Genomic DNA, 16,211 nt, shown 5'->3' with positions numbered 1-16,211 from the left:
AGCTAACATTAAAACTGCTTTCATGAACAAAACATAACTTAAAATAGCCAAGCTAATAAAAGAAATTTCCAAAATGTGAAAACACAGCAGAAAATAAGGATACTGCAAGAATCAAACTTTAACTGCAAGCAATTCTACAGTAAAAGGGAAGCTATCTATATAGGAATTCTTTAATTTACTTCAGTTGGAGATTCTATATGCTGTTTTAGGTATACTAGGAAACACTGCAATTTACATCAATTATTAAGAGACAAGTTGTCCTCTTCAGGTACAGATTTTTGAAGCAGTATCATACAAATACCAACTAGGACTGCATGTGTTAGAAATTTTTAAAAGTCTAGCAGATTAATTGAAAGAAATAAAACTATCAATATATAATGTATTTATCTTCATGTATAAGCACAAATTCCTTTCATAACGTATAACCCTCAACACCTTCTCAAAAAAAAAGAAGGCTAATTTGTTTATAGAAAGGGGGTGGCAGTTGCAGTCCATTTCCTAAAATGAAGAGCTAATAATAGAGCCTCAGAGCCAGTGATCTAAGTAAATATTCAGCTATGTCATACAATCACAGAATGGTTTGGGTTGGAAGGAACCTTAAAGATCATCTCGTCCCAGCCCCCCTGCCATGGGCAGGGACACCTCCCACCAGACCAGGCTGCTCAAAGCCCCATCCAGCCTGGCCTGGAACACCTCCAGGGATGGGGCAGCCACAGCTTCTCTGGGCAACAGAGATGCTAGGGGGAAAAAAAAAAAAAAAAAAAAAGATAAAAAAATTAACACCAAGGATTAATTTCTAGCTGTACTAAAGGAAATTATAGCAACTACAGAGAAAAGAAATGCACTGAACTTTGAGCAAGGAATCCAATTAGTTTGTTTCTGAATTGCAAGCTACTTAGTATCCTATTTCCATTATTGAAGCAGGCACATTTCAGAAAGATACTGGATCTTTTTTACTTCTTACACTGATGCAGGTCAGAAAAATTAAGTAATATGTGTATCATACACTGTCAAACCTCCCAGCTGATAAAACTTAGGAAACTTGTTGACAGTATTCTAACACAGATACATTATGAACATTTACCTTTAAACATTGCACCATTATGAATTTTTTTTTTTTTTTTTTTACAAGCTTCAGTGCAAAACTACTCATCTCCAGACATCTGCTGAAGCGGCACTGATAACGTTAAGCTTCGTTTTTATTTCATCTTGATGGAAGCTAGAGCAACTATGTGTCTGTTAAACAGGTGAGTGATAGCTAACCTTAAACAGCCACAGTCCTTCTTGGCTGACAGAAGTTACAGGAGAACAGTTACCTCCTCCTGTGCTGATGGTGTCCACCATTTGTTTGTGATGCGGCTAATTAATGCATTTTGACTTGCACCTACCACTACCAAGTCAAATCACAAGAAAGAGAAACAAAGAGACTATCTCACAACTCAGAAAACATACAACCAGTCACTATAAAACATAATTACACAACTTAATTCATGTCCTTGTCTGACCTACACCCTGAAGCCACAAAGAAAAAACTAGGTAGACTACAGCACCGTAGCCAGCAGCTGGGACGCAACATTACAGTCATACTCAACTCTCCTTTCATAAGTCATGCAAAAAACCAGCTGAAAACAAAACAACCTCCCAATCATCAGGGATTAACTGGCATCACACTGAATGAAGCGGACAAACTCAAATCAAAGGGCCACTTCAGAGATCAACGAAGACACTACAGCAGAATGATTTGGAAGAACTCAATATTTGGGATAAGCAGAGGACTGAATCCTAAGTACAGTGATTTTTAGACTAACTGCAAAGCTCAGTTCCACTCCTCTATCCCCATTCATTTAAGAAATTACTGAGGTGATGCAACAGAAAGAGTTATTTTCACGGAGTTGTTTGCTCCTGTGGAATTATATTGATTCTAGGTTATTATCTGAATGACATTTTGTATTATTAAAGTAACATTCAAGGAACCCCGTTAAAACAATTTTAGTTTTGTCCTAGTCTAAATAATGAGTCTTTATAAACTGAAGCAGCATCTTAGTTCAATAAAATTTCTACTACTGAAGAATATAACAACATAGTAGTTAGCCCACGTATCCTTTGCATAAAACACCAAGAGAACTAGTCGTTAGATAAATTACAATAATCTGTGAAATGAAAAAACAGACACGGACCAACTGAAAAGTGAGCACTGTCGTGCCTGCTTGTCATTTCAGGCTCTCTAGTAGCTCAGCTGTAATGTTAGGAAAAGGAGTTATACTAAATGATGAAAAATATATACATGTATATACACCCACACACTTGTTTGAAACATGTTGTACCAAACTCTTCAAGTACAGGTAACAGGAAACAACGTAAAACCCTCAAACTTGTTCTGATTATCATAAAACAGGCCTTCTCAGACTTTACATCAAACGAGTAGAAACTTACACTTCACATGTTCCCAAACGTTGGTTGGGAGATAGACGATAAACAGTCAGAATGCATTAAATAATTACAATCAAGTAACCCTTAGGGAAAGGGGAACTGAGGGATTTAGAAGACAAAATATCCAACTGTGAGGTAGGAGAATGGGATACACAAATGGATTATTTTAGATGGCAAGAAGAAGCCTTATACCCGCTTATATTTCAGCCTCGTATGCTGCATAACAGCATAAGCACTGCAGAATTTATCATCCTTCTTGGTCTAGATGGCGTAGTTTCAAAGGTAAGTACTAGAAACAACTATCAGAATAAAAAGCAGCTTGATAAAGTCACTTTTGTTTGCTGTAGTTGAGACAGCGCTAATAAGGTTATCTACAGCTTCTCTTCTACACAAGAGAAAAAAAACCTGGCACAGAAGTACTATCTCTTGTTACACGGGCAATCTTTAAAGTTTAATGAAGACAAAAGAATTCTATTTGGTTACAAGAACACAAAAGTCTCTTGAAGTCTTTCAAAACAAAACCTCCCCCTGTGTGTGTCCCAGTGTTACGCTGATCAATTTGCTGTAGAGGCTATCTAGAATACATTACAGACACCACCTGAAGACTGAAAGCCACTAAGTTTTCCACCAATACTTTAAACCCTCTATGTCATCCTGTTCTCCAAACAAATTAAATGATAGATCTGTTGTCTAAATCATCCATACTCATCTGAATGGTACCCCTGGATCTAAGGTTTCCAAGCCAAAAAACTCTATATGTTAAGAAACGCCAAAGAGGATGACCTGAATTACAAAGTTCAGAGGAAAAAAACTAACATTTTCACAATAAACTGGCACTCAATGAGAAGGAAAAATGCCAATACACGTGCTCAATTTGGCCAGGTAGAGTTAATTTTCTTCACAGTAGCTAGTATGGGGCTATGTTTTGGTTTTGTGCTGGAAACAGTGCTGTTAACAGAGGGATGTTTTAGTCAGTGCTGAGCAGTGCTCACACAGTCAAGGCCTTTTCTGCTCCTCATATCGCCCCGCCAGCGAGCAGGCTGAGAGGGCACAAGAAGTTGGGAGGGGACACAGCCAGGACAGCTGACCCCGACTGACCAAAGGGCTGTTCCATGCCATATGATGTCATGTTCAGCATATAAAGCTGGGGGAAGGAGGAGAAATGGCGGGACGTTCAGAGCGATAGTGTTTGTCTTCCCAAGTAACCGTTACACGTGATGGAGCCCTGCTTTGCTGGAGATGGATGAAGACCTGCCTGCCCATGGGAAGTAGCAAATGAATTCCATGTTTTGCTTTACTTATTAAACTGTCTGTCTCTCAACCCAGGAATTTTCTCACTTTTACTCTTTTGATTCTCTCCCCCCCTCACTAGGGGAGAGCGAGCAGGTGCTTAGTTGTCAGCTGGGGTTAAACTACAACAGCACATTAAAGAACACTGGATGCCTTTAGAAATCCTGAAAAGTACCCTCATTAAGAGCTACACATTTGTTGGTCAGGTGTTTTGCTTTTGTTTCCTAAAAAAAAAAAAGCAAAGTCAGTAAGTTTTTATATGTAATAGATAACATTAAAATAGGTTTACTTGTTAGAAATTGCATTTACACAGATGGCAGTCAAGTTGAGAATCACTATTAAGCAGCAGCAATTAGGCAGACAAAACACCCAAATAATTAAAATGGCTAGAGGCTGAATCATCATTAGAAACAAGACTTCTTGAATTTTATGCATAAACATTTGATTTTTTCCATCTCTGTATTTGAACAATCTTAAAAAAAAAAAAGTTAAGAGACTCTTACCAGCTTCCTGTGAATTTAATACTTCTAAGGCATGCATCATGGCACTTGCGAAGACATTGGCATCTTCTTTGCTGCCAAAATTCAGACCATACACCTGCCTAGCATCACGCCACTGGTGGAAGGTCTGTGTAGCCTGATTGTACTTCAGCCCTTTCGGAATGGCACAATTTATTACCACCTATAATCATTAAAAAAAAAAAAATTACTTATGTTTAAAATTGCCATTTCATCACAAGTTTCAGCTTCATGTAGATTTTATTCCCCAACCATGTGGTTTAATTACAGTCCCACAATCCAGATCACAACGTTGAAGTACACAGCCATTTCAATTTTAACTCCAATGGCATATGAAATCAGTGATGAGAATACATGAAGGGACTAATGAGATATTTTGTATCAACTTTCATAGCTTAAGTGTTCTTATTTCAAAAGATGCAGTGACGTTTCACAACAGCAACGCAGTAGTATCAACAGTTCTGCCTTTCAGTAGCAGAGTACTTGATGTGAATATGTATTTGGATTTCAGAATCTCAGTTTTCCATTAACTTGTTCGAATTATATTTTTTAACCAAGTTATCACCTTCTCATTGTGGCTGCTGCACCCCTTCGCTTGACATGCTTTCAGCAGCAGTTATGTGGACTTCTACTGTGCATCACAAGGTACCGTTTTGCAGGATCATTATGGCTTACGCTAAAGGGTGATAAATTCTAGCTAAGCGGACAACCATTAATTACAAGCCATCCACTAAGAGGAACCCATTGCACTTGGATAACTATATCCTCTCACTTTTCTCCGCTGAATAATGGGAGGAAAAAATTAAAAACGTTTGTTCTCAGATGAATGCACCGAGATCATTTATTCTTGGAATACGTGTTTACTGACAAATCACACAGAACATTATCAGTCTATGCTTCAGGTGTGTGATAAATGACCAAGAACAGACCAAAAGAATTTTGTGAAGTGTTGGGAGAGGGGGAAACAGATATAGAAGCTTTCCTCAAACAAAAAGATTAGGACTTTAACCCCACCTCAAATATCACAAGGCAGAGCATATTTCAAGACAGAGTGCTAAATTTCACGTTTAATCATGATCTAATAACTTCTTTATCAAGGAAATTAAGATGTAATCCTTGTTGGTCCCTTCTCAACTTCTCAAAGCGGTAGATGATCAGCATTACCAAATGTAAGGAGTTTTTTACTGAATGAACTGATCTGGGGAAATGAGAAATCATACATCCAACTTTTCATAATACAGGAGGAACAAGAGAACTGTCGGTACCTACGTAGACTGCAGCTAAGAGCACAGAGAGTAGGGAAAAAGAAAAGTTCTTAGGTTGACACTTTGCCTTAAAGAGAATCAGATGACTTCTGTGTACACCACACTGTAGGAAGGAATGGTAAAGAGCGCACAAGGACTATCGCCTGGGACGTACGTAAAGCGCTTAGTTTATGCGGGAAAAGCCGTACTACAGTTTTGCTACTTCGGTTCAAAATAAAAGTAAACTTATTATTAACAGTTCCCATACTTTTACCGAAGACTTATTTCTTAATGTTAAAAACAATCACAAAAATAACTTAAGATTGCTATTTGAAATTCCCAGATATTTGCTTACCTGATGATCCTGAATCTTCCTGCCCACAACTCTGAATGTGTTGTTGCCTGTGTGATGATATATATGAACTCTGCTGAATCCAGTCGATCCACCAGCTGGTACCCATTTTTTATTGGCATCATCGTAGACCATTACAGCAGCTCGTGCTTGGCAGATACTCTGTTCACTGTTAGAACACAAGTATTTTAGAGTAGAATATAAAATTATTTATGGCAAATCGTAATCTTTAAGGTTAATTTTTAAAAAAAAAACTCAAAACATTAAAGTAATACTGCTTGCAACTTGATGAAACATCCACCTTTCTAAATACAAAACCACTAGCATTGACTTTTGCTTAAAGGTGTTCATTCTGAAAAGTTGTGGTCAAAACAAACAGGCCTAACTACTAATGAAAGATTTCCTTTTTTTTTTTTTTTTTTTTTTTTTTTGCACTTTTTCCAGGTTTTCCCCCTGCCCTTTCTCCTCATCACCAACCCTGAAGTTTAATTAAATGTCATAACCATATACAAAGTTTCCCACAAAGCCTGGAGAACAAAGATTCTGGAGTTGCATTAGCTTCATACAGTTTACATTTTCCAGCGGCAATTACTTCCAAAAGAAATAAGGACTGGAAGGCCCTTACTCTTTTTAACGTATATAGAACGCACACAGACACGATAAAGTTCAGCACAAAAAATTCACCTGCTCATAAATGAAATGCTTTTTGGTTTTGACATATTTTACGACAGTTGACACCTAGATGTAACATTTTCTCGCTGAGAAAAGGTTCTATTGATTACTGAAAACCACAATTTCATCTGCAGCTAATTCCTGATTATGGCAGTCATCTGGAAGCTAAGGTACAGCCTAAAGTTAAAAGGGAGCATATCATGAATGTCATCATACTAGAAACACAAGAAAGCAGAACATACCATAAACCCACTATTTATTAGGAGAGGAGTGGGTGATACTATGCAAGTTGTCTTTATGGGAAATGTCCAGACGCAGACAGGAAATAAAAATAGAAAGGAATGATTTCTTATCAGTAAGTCGAATTCTCTGAACACACCACTCCAGCACATCCAATATTATAGAAAGCACATGATGCCTGGCTTGCAAGGAATGCGGCCTGCCATTTGGAAAACTGAGAAGGCTGAAGAGACACGCATTCTTCATAAATTACAAAAGGAAAGCAATGAAATATTTCTTCATATTTTATGAAGGAGGGAAAAGACGAGTCACTCGCAGTCTTTCTTGGGCTTTTTTGTGGGTTGGTTTTGGAGGGTTTGTGTTTGTTGGGGTCTTTCTAAAAGATCATGCTGAATTTCACAGTATCTTATTTCCAGCATAAGAAAATTCAGTATCCAGCTGTTTTGTTAACTTTCAATACTGATGTTTTTGAGAAAACAGAGCATCAATTTGTGTCACAATTTCCATGGCACTCCAACAATTAGGAAAGCGCTCAACACTGGGATGCTTTTCAGGACTAGGGCAGAAGAGAGAATACTGAGATCATCTCTGTTATGCATGCAAGAGAGATTCAAGATCAGACGAGAAAATATATTCTTAAAATGCATGTGTTCTAGTCTCATCACCCATTCAACAACTACACCAGAATGGGATAACAATCTCCAATTTGACCACCCCTTCTCTAGCCAGAAATTAGTTCAATATAGGGATAGTAAAATTATAATATACACATATACAATGCTTCTTTTCTAAGCATAGTTCATCTTATAATTTACAATTTAGACTGATAGGACCATATCTGATCCAAGAAGAAAAATGAGCTGCAAAGAAAATGAAATTAGTTACAAATTTCAGGTGTTTCACAATCCCATTAAAAACATGCCACAGGTAAATAAGAAGGTTCCCTCGTCTGCGAGGAGGATAATGCGAGAACCTACTGGATTTCTTTAGACCACTCTGGCACAAAAATATCAAAGTTCAAACCTAGAAACATTCTGTACCGTTCACAAAGTACAGAACAAACAGCAGTGTTCTCTTGAAAGTGCGTAACAGTATTACAGAAAACTTGTGTACAATTTCTGAACCCAAAACAAATTTTTGCTGCCTTTGAACCTGGATCACTCACAGGCATGGTAAACCATAGCTGACAGGACCTATATACTGATTTGGAAGCAGAGCCATGTGGTTTGCAGGGTTCTTGCCAAAAAATAACTTCATCTCAATCATGTGTCAGACAGATAAAAAAATCATTTAGATTCTATTAAAAACTGAGGCTATGAGTATAAGCTAATATGTTCCAATTACAATGAAGGTAGAACCAAAGAGTGACTGAGTAACGGTACAGCGATCAGAAGACTTAACAGGACAGACCATCGAGTTCAGACATTCTTATTCGGAGTGTTCTTACTTTTTGCCCTACCCCGATCCTCCCACAAGCCTAAGTTTTTAGAAAAGCTCTGGTTTTACATTACTTTATTTAACATAACAAGAATAAACACCTACTCATTTTAGAACTACTTGGTATTCAAGCGGCACAATTCCTAAGCGCAAATAAGATGACCTTGAGCAGAATTTCTAGCTTTTAACAACCGTTAAAACTATTTTTAGTTCCACTTCTCAGGCTATGCCTTATAACTGGAAATATTATACATGTCTAGATCTCAAATATTTCATGCTTCATTTAAAATAAAAGAATTTTCTTAATAGCAGGGGATTATTCTTAACCATATCAAGATATAAGATTGTTCACATACTTTAAAAAATGAAAATACAAACAATTTCCAGTTGACCTATTCAATCATTACAAAATAAGCTTTCTGCCTTCATTTCACACAAATCCTATAACTAAAATTTTAACGTTCTAGGTCTGTAATTTTCATATCCAGGTACCAATTTCAAGGTGGCATACTCCCCTCCTGCAGACAGTTCCCACCACCCATCACTCTGTTTATCAGACTGCAGCAGTAAGATGGAAAAATGAAGCTATCGCTATCAGAAACAAATTAAACCATCACAGTGTGCTAGCCTTTTTCCAGGCTTCAATAATTGCACTTTACTAGACATAGGGGAGATCAATTAAATTTATTTTCTTGGTAAAAAGTTCTGCACTCTGAAGTGGTTACTTTTTGTTTTGAAGAAAGGCATGGAGGCAGGAGTTTTAGTAAAGAAGAATCTTTAGTCTGCTCTCCAATGACCATTTGATAGTTTAATATTTGAATACAGCATATTACAGCAACTAGACACCGTAAGTCTCAAAAAACATTTTTAAATTACTTAAAAATAAGATGCATACTGGAACTCTGCTAACATCAAAGGGCTACACCAAATCGAAAATCCATGCTATTAGCTCATGACTATCTTGGACAGGTCTAATGAAAAACCAGGTTTAGTTTTCTTTCCATTATCCACCTTTTCCTAGCAAAAATGCAGAATTTAACATACAGGCTGTTACTAGAACCTGAGCCAATGCTCTTTGTATTCCTCTACTACATACGAATTTAAACTTCAGTTCAAAAGAGCAGGAGCCAAGTGAATCAGAACAGGGTCATTTATCATATTTATTGCTCTTCAAGCTTATTACACTTCCCTGCTGTACTTCTAACAGAAGACAGGTCTTCAATGATCTCAGAATTTATACACGAGCTCTTCAGAGTCCACAGGGTTTTCTGCAATACACATGTCCCCTTAGACTGCAGGAACTGACTGTGAGATGCTAGAAGATGACTTACTTCATTCACTGCAAATTTGGTCTGATCACAAATGCCTTTTAATGGACAGATTACTTTAGCACTAGTGGGAAATAAACAAGTTGTCTACAGTCATGTGGCAAGAGAAAAGGAAAAGGGTCTTCATCTGTTTGCCATGTCATTAGGCCTTCAAAAGCATCCTACAGGGTTTAGTTGCCTACCTACAAATATTCCTTTTTCTGGTATGCTGTACTGATGTAACAGTTCCAGAAACCATTATACTCGGTTTAGCCTGCACCTTCCCAACATGAGAGCTCATTAGGGGATGCGGGAGAATGAGCTTCAAATGCTACTGCCAAGACGCACAGCTGCTCAAAGAACTGACTGCTAACTTATTAGGGCAGTGGGCTGGGGGACTAAAGTGACAATCTAAATATTAACTAAGAAAAACTAAGAAATTGTCTGGTCCCAAGTAACCTTACCAAACCAGGTATACGAAATTATACTTAGAAAAAGGAAAATTCAGAAAAGGGAAGACTCATGCAAAACAGTGCTTACCAAACCTTAGGAAACAAAGTGTACAAGCTCTCTTCTCAAAACATAAAGCTTGACAAATACCTGGATAAATACATGTCAGGAGGAGTTCTTCTCTAGACAAAGATGTAAGGCTCTGATTGTTAAAGCCAATTATTATTCTGGATAAGTCCACCTACAGCAACACCATATAAAGTCAAAGACAGGGTGGTTGTTTTTTATTTGGGGTGGAAGAGTGGGGGGAGGTCTGGCACTCAAAAGCCTCGCACAAAAAACACAGTAGTAATGAATCATAAGATTATTCTTACGGGAGAATATACTTTCCTCCTCCAGTGATGAGATCATACGGAAAGCTCAAAAACCATAGCAAACTGAACCCTAACAGACATCACTCTCTTGCCCAGATGGAATGTATTCCTTCTTTTGCATCCCAAATTCTTAAGCTCAATGCACAGTGACACCAATGCACAGTCTGCTGACTTAAGCCTATTTTTTTTTTTTCTCTCCCCAAAAAGTACATGCTTGGTTTTCTTCTCTCAAGAACTAGAAAAATAAACAGACTTAAATGATCAAACTCATATGGAAAACAGCACGATTCCAGCTACAAAAAAGATCATTTAAATATACTAACAAGAGCAAGGAAAAGCTGCAATTGCTCTGATTCTCAACCTTGAGTATTTTCGTCAGTGTTCTAACAACGAGGTTTTTTTGAAAATCATATCCCACTACCACTTCTACTGGTGATTCAGGGGTTTGTTTGCTATGTTCTCAATTTACAGAAACATAACAACATGTTCTTAAGCGTGCAGTCTTTGTGGGACAGAAGGAATGGAAAGAGACGCTGATTCATCAAACGCCTGTTTAGGATTTTCAAACCATGTGGCACAAAGCTAGAAAGAAACTCCAAACATTTCCAATACTAACATCTTGGAACACACATTTTTAAGAAGCAGCTAAATGCTGGTCCAGATATCAAGTTTTATATCTTGGCGGTGGTGCTTTGTAAGGTGTTTTTCCCTGCTTGTTCCTGAACCCCGACTGGCACATCACAGTGAAAACGTGTGTTCTCCACTTCACTATTAAAAAAAATAAACCCAAAACAAACAAACAACAACAAAAAAATCACACAACATACTGTGTACTGTACCGTTACTGTACCACTGTTTTCTATTAACTAAAACAGACATTTTGCTCATATGGCTTAACTCAATAGTTACGTTACTTGTTGGTATCTTAAAGTTAACATATAACTGTTTTCAGTGCCCTCAAATATAGTCCTCACATTATGGTCTGCTGAGAACCAGACTGAACACAACTACAGAGATTAATATTTATTTTTGGGAGTAGGGGACAGGGTTTGGATTTGTTGGGGGGATGTGAGTGGGCAGAAGGGAAGAACTTTGGGTCACTTAAGATTTTAATTCATAATCCACTGCTATAATTTTACTTATTTTCTGAACTTTGGCACTTTGGCCAAAAGCTAATATATAACATGTATAACAATTACCATCTCCTTCTGCCAACTAAACTGGCATCAACGCCACCAACAGGACATCACAAAAAAATACATTCCATTTGGGCTCAGCAAGGGTTAACATAGTAGTTCTTACAATACATTAATTTTCCCTGTAACTCATGCTCAGTCGAAAGGTAAGAACCTCCGCTTTTTCTGCATTACTAAAACCTAGCTGAATACGCTGCTGCAGGGGAACATTACGAGCTTGGTACAGCACAAGGAACCACGCCGTGCTATGCTACTTGCATCCAACCTCAAATGATGCAGCTTGCCCGCTCCAACACTTCAGCTAGTACAGAAGTTGGTTGCTATTCAGGTTTTAGAATAAGACTAAATTGAGACCAGCTGATTTATCTGACTGGTTTTCATGCAGATTATTCTTCTGATACTCTAACCCTCCTTGAGGACAAGAGTTGCTGTTCAAACGGGAAGTGAATGCGGAGGGAGTAGTTCCAGATTGCTTCACTAACAGCTCTCCTGCTAATGAGTTAGTACTTGCCTGTGCCTAGAAAAACTTCTGATTGATAACTGAGACATTCATTCATCTCTCCCACTTTTTCGTCTCTGATAACCCAGATTCATTCATCTCTCCCACTTTTTCCTTCTCATCAATTACTCAGAACACAGATTTGCTGCAACATCCAGCAGAAACCAGAGGGAAACCCTGTATGGGAAAGTCCCAACTAGAAATAGAACTACAAATGCTGAGGAGCAGGGGAAGCTGAATCTAAACACTGTGATTAATAGCTGGCAAATGAAAGGTGTTTTTCTTTTGACACAGAATTTTGCACCACTCTATTCCAGAGCTTTAGTTGGTACACAGTTTATTGAACCTAGACTTTCTTTGCTCAAGGAGTACCTTCCACTGAAAGAAAATGGCTTTTTATTTCATGTATAAACGTATTTAACATTAATCTAAGAGCAGTCTGCTCTTGGAACAAGTGCAATTTATAGAATAAATTTCTCCTATTGCTATAAATCTGTTCCTTCACAATTTTGCAGTTGTAGTTTGTTCCATAGCAGCAGATGAATATCAAACAGGTGAAGGAAATCACTGCAGGACACTCAGGCAGAAATGTTATTTATAACAACTTGATGTCAAATGAAAGTCTATTTTTCATACAGAATTATCAATTTATAACCTCAGGAATTTTTTTTCAACATTGTTTCACATGCCATATTTAACATAAGAGTATCTCATGCAATGGACAAAGACACTTTGAGTTGGCAATTCAATATTGTCTCTAGGTTTGTCATATGCTGATTCACATAAAAATTCACCTATTTTTTCATTAGGAAACGTTATTTCAATTTGAAAACACGTGCTGGAGTCAGACTGGAATGCCCACTATCTAGAATAGTATCCTAGAAATACTCATCATCTTAAAACTTCTGTATAAATTATTTTTTAAATGGACAATAACCCTTAGAGAAAGCACATGAGCCGAAACAATCTGGGACACTTAAGAAATGGGAATAGAGAACAAGTTCTAGTCACAGACAGTGCAAAGAGTGGCAAATCCCTGGAGGTGTTCAAGGCCAGGCTGGATGAGGCTATGAGCAGCCTGGTCTGGTGGGAGGTGTCCCTGCTCATGGCAGGGCGTTGGAACTCTATGATCTTTAAGGTCCCTTCCAACTCTAACCATTCTATTGATTCTATGAAGTTACAGGATCATTTCAATACAGGAAGAGTACTGTAAAGTTTTGAACTATCTTAACATACCAACTCATGTTGTATTGGTGGTCCACTGTAAAAGTTATAGGTGGACTTCAGAGTAATTTGCTGTCAGCAAGTGCTAATCCTTAATCTAGTCAAACTCAAAGGGAATCAGGGATATCTAAGAGAGAATATGATGACAGTCAAACCAAGAAATAGCCACACTACAGAGATGAACCTTAATAAAAACAAAGGATTGATGGGAATTAACAATAGCAGACTAAAACCCATGCATTTTGAACAGCATGAAGCTAGATATCCTAATGATGGCTAACCATATATATAATATGCAGTAATATAATATGCTATATTATATATTCTTATACATACATAACTAATTATATTTAGTTACTATCTCTATCCCAAATTTAAATTCATAAATACTTTCTGAAGTCAACCTTCCAATTCTCATCTCAAACAGAAGCTGACATTAAGATACCTAGCATGTGCACATTTGGAAAGTTGACTACTGCATCCACTACAGACAGATTACGCAAAATTTAAAAACAGAAGAAGGTTTCCACAGTGATTTAAGTTGATTATGTCAATTAAATGTTTCAGGTAAGGAACTATTTAACGAGTACAAGAAGTCACTTCTCAAATCTTAAATTAAAGAGATTGTATGGTTACTCAAAATCAGGTAACAGTTTTCAAACAGGAACAGAAATTAAAATAATTCATTACACAAAGGAAGAGGTGCTTTTTAAGCAATGACTTCAGCAAACAAGAGGAATGACGATTTGCTGTCTTGTTTTTTAAAAAGGAAAAATAATATTCTTAACTGTTATCATCCATAGTACACATTGCCTTTCTTCTATAAAACTAGAGATGCTCAAAACTTTATCTAAAAACACGCGATCCAACTCAGGACTTCATCACTTAATTTCCCACAGGTTGCTTGCTAACCTTGATTATTTTTCCTTTACTAGTCTGTATTATCATACTATCCAGATATTTATCTATTTTTGTGTCTGTTAAGGGGAACACTTTTTCCACAGCTTGCACTTCAGGTTCAAGGTTTTCCTGATAACCAACTCAGACCGGAAAAAATGCAGCACTAGGACGTTACACGTGTCCAAAAAGAATGCTCAGCCTTGGTACAGACAATACTTTGAATGCTTAAAAAAAAATGCAAGGTTTTAAATCTCAGTGAAGAATTTACTTTGAACAACCAGACATTACAGAATTTGTTGAAACTTTACTGTGAAAAAACAAACAAAAACAAAACCAAAAAAAACCCCCAAGGTTTACTTAAAATTGCAAGTTACAAGATGCAGAAGTAAGAGCTTGGATATGTTGGAATTTTATACACAAGATTTGGTTCTTGCCTTGTATGCAAATCTAGTGATAACTTCATGGAAATACTTTATTAAAAGCCTTCACTACTTAGTTTTGAGATAAGATTTTCAATGAAGCAACCTGCAAGTGACAAAAGCAATATTTTCCCATTTTCTTCTAGTATTTTCTAGATTTTTCATCCTATAAAGAATCATGAAGATTTTTTTCCTCAATAAATGTTTACAACAGATGTTTTGGAAAAAAAATAAAATCAGAACTACACAGTAGCTGACTATTTCACCATAATACATTTGCACTCGAGTTGGGGAGAGGGGAGATCATCCTAGCTTTGTTTTTATACTGGTAAAATAAAGTCTTAGACTCCATAGATCCATGAAATTAGATAATTCAGTTTATGCTTCCTCCATGCACCCATCCATATTCTTGTTTTCTTTTATCCTCTTACACAGGGTGTTCTCTTAAACGTGGCATTTTTGGTAATTTATCCAGATATCTTTCCTGAAAATCCTGCATTGTTATAATCAAATCCATTTTTCCACTGATTCTTCAAACATATTTCTCAAGGGCATTTACTGCTTTACTTACACTAAAAGGTTATGCAGAATCTACGCAGTAATTTAAATAGATTACATTTCCTCAATGCAGATTTGATACAGTGGCATTGCAAGCCAAAGGTTCTGCCACAGTAAGGCTAATACTGCCTGGATAGCGATTTTACTCGATAGTAAGACAGGAGCGGAAGACTCCTACCACGACTTTTCACCATTTCAAGACAGATTTTTATCAAAAATCAGTTTCTCAGTTTGTCTACTTTTTAACAAAGCTAATGGAAAACAAGCTCTATGACACTACCTGGGAACGACTCAATTTTTAAGTACCAGAGTATGCTGTTATTAAGCAAAGCTAACAGCCGTATAATCAATACTTTTACTGAACAGGAACAATGATCACAGATTTAAAAGTTCAAATATTTTAACTTAAAACTCTTAAAGACCAGGGCCAAAAGCTACCCATATACATTACTTCTTTCCTAAAAATAGTCTATTTTTGATCTTTTGTTGCTTTCCTGAAAAACATAATCATCAGCAACTAGACAAGACAGTTGATGATTTCCTGTGAAAAAACACTTACCATAAATCTCCTATCTTCTATACATATTTTAACAAAAAGTGACCTTATTCTGTTATTTCTTAAGCTTTCGACACAAGGTATAAATCACAGCTTTCGGAGTCCAGATTCCTTGGGCAATCTGAGTTCCTGAACACACGCTGCAACAGAATCCATCATTACATTACCATCGCTGCAGATCATGTAACTCATTTTACTTTCAGATAAAGAATGCCCAACTCCTCCTGGAATAGTGAGATAGTAGCTTTTTTACATCACCTATTTAATATAATGGCTGCCTCTGATGTAGAGAGATGTGTAAAGGGAATGTGGCTGATCTTAGATTGAGACATTATAGCCCCAGTGTTAATATATGAACATACAATTCACAGTTCATTACAAAAAAGATTCTTGTATGAAGTGTCTTTCTAGAACTTAATTTCACCTAAAACACACGAAAGTAAAAATCATATTTTGTTAATTGAGCACTTGTTTTTAAACACCGAGTTGACAGTAACATGAATTAATCAAGGAAAACCTGGGTCCACGGCAGAAATGAGATAGGT

At 36.9% G+C, this 16,211-nt stretch overlaps 1 protein-coding gene across 7 annotated transcripts in view; it reads right to left on the bottom strand.

Annotated features, from left to right (window-relative positions):
• The window catches only part of ENAH (ENAH actin regulator), a 100,147-nt gene that overhangs the window by 45,639 nt on the left and 38,297 nt on the right, over positions 1–16,211 (bottom strand). For all 7 annotated transcript variants that reach the window (XM_054194538.1, XM_054194540.1, XM_054194542.1 and 4 more), the window contains exons 2-3: positions 5,838–6,003; positions 4,224–4,401 (exon numbers count right to left, since the gene is read on the bottom strand). In XM_054194538.1, the coding sequence (XP_054050513.1) occupies positions 4,224–4,401; positions 5,838–6,003 (344 nt within the window). The remainder of the gene's footprint in view (positions 1–4,223; positions 4,402–5,837; positions 6,004–16,211) is intronic.

Source organism: Rissa tridactyla, chromosome 3, assembly GCF_028500815.1.
Source record: "Rissa tridactyla isolate bRisTri1 chromosome 3, bRisTri1.patW.cur.20221130, whole genome shotgun sequence".
In the NCBI taxonomy this organism is placed as follows: domain Eukaryota; kingdom Metazoa; phylum Chordata; class Aves; order Charadriiformes; family Laridae; genus Rissa; species Rissa tridactyla.
The sequence above is the reverse complement of the archived record's forward strand: the minus strand, read 5'-3'. Positions and strand labels throughout refer to the sequence as shown.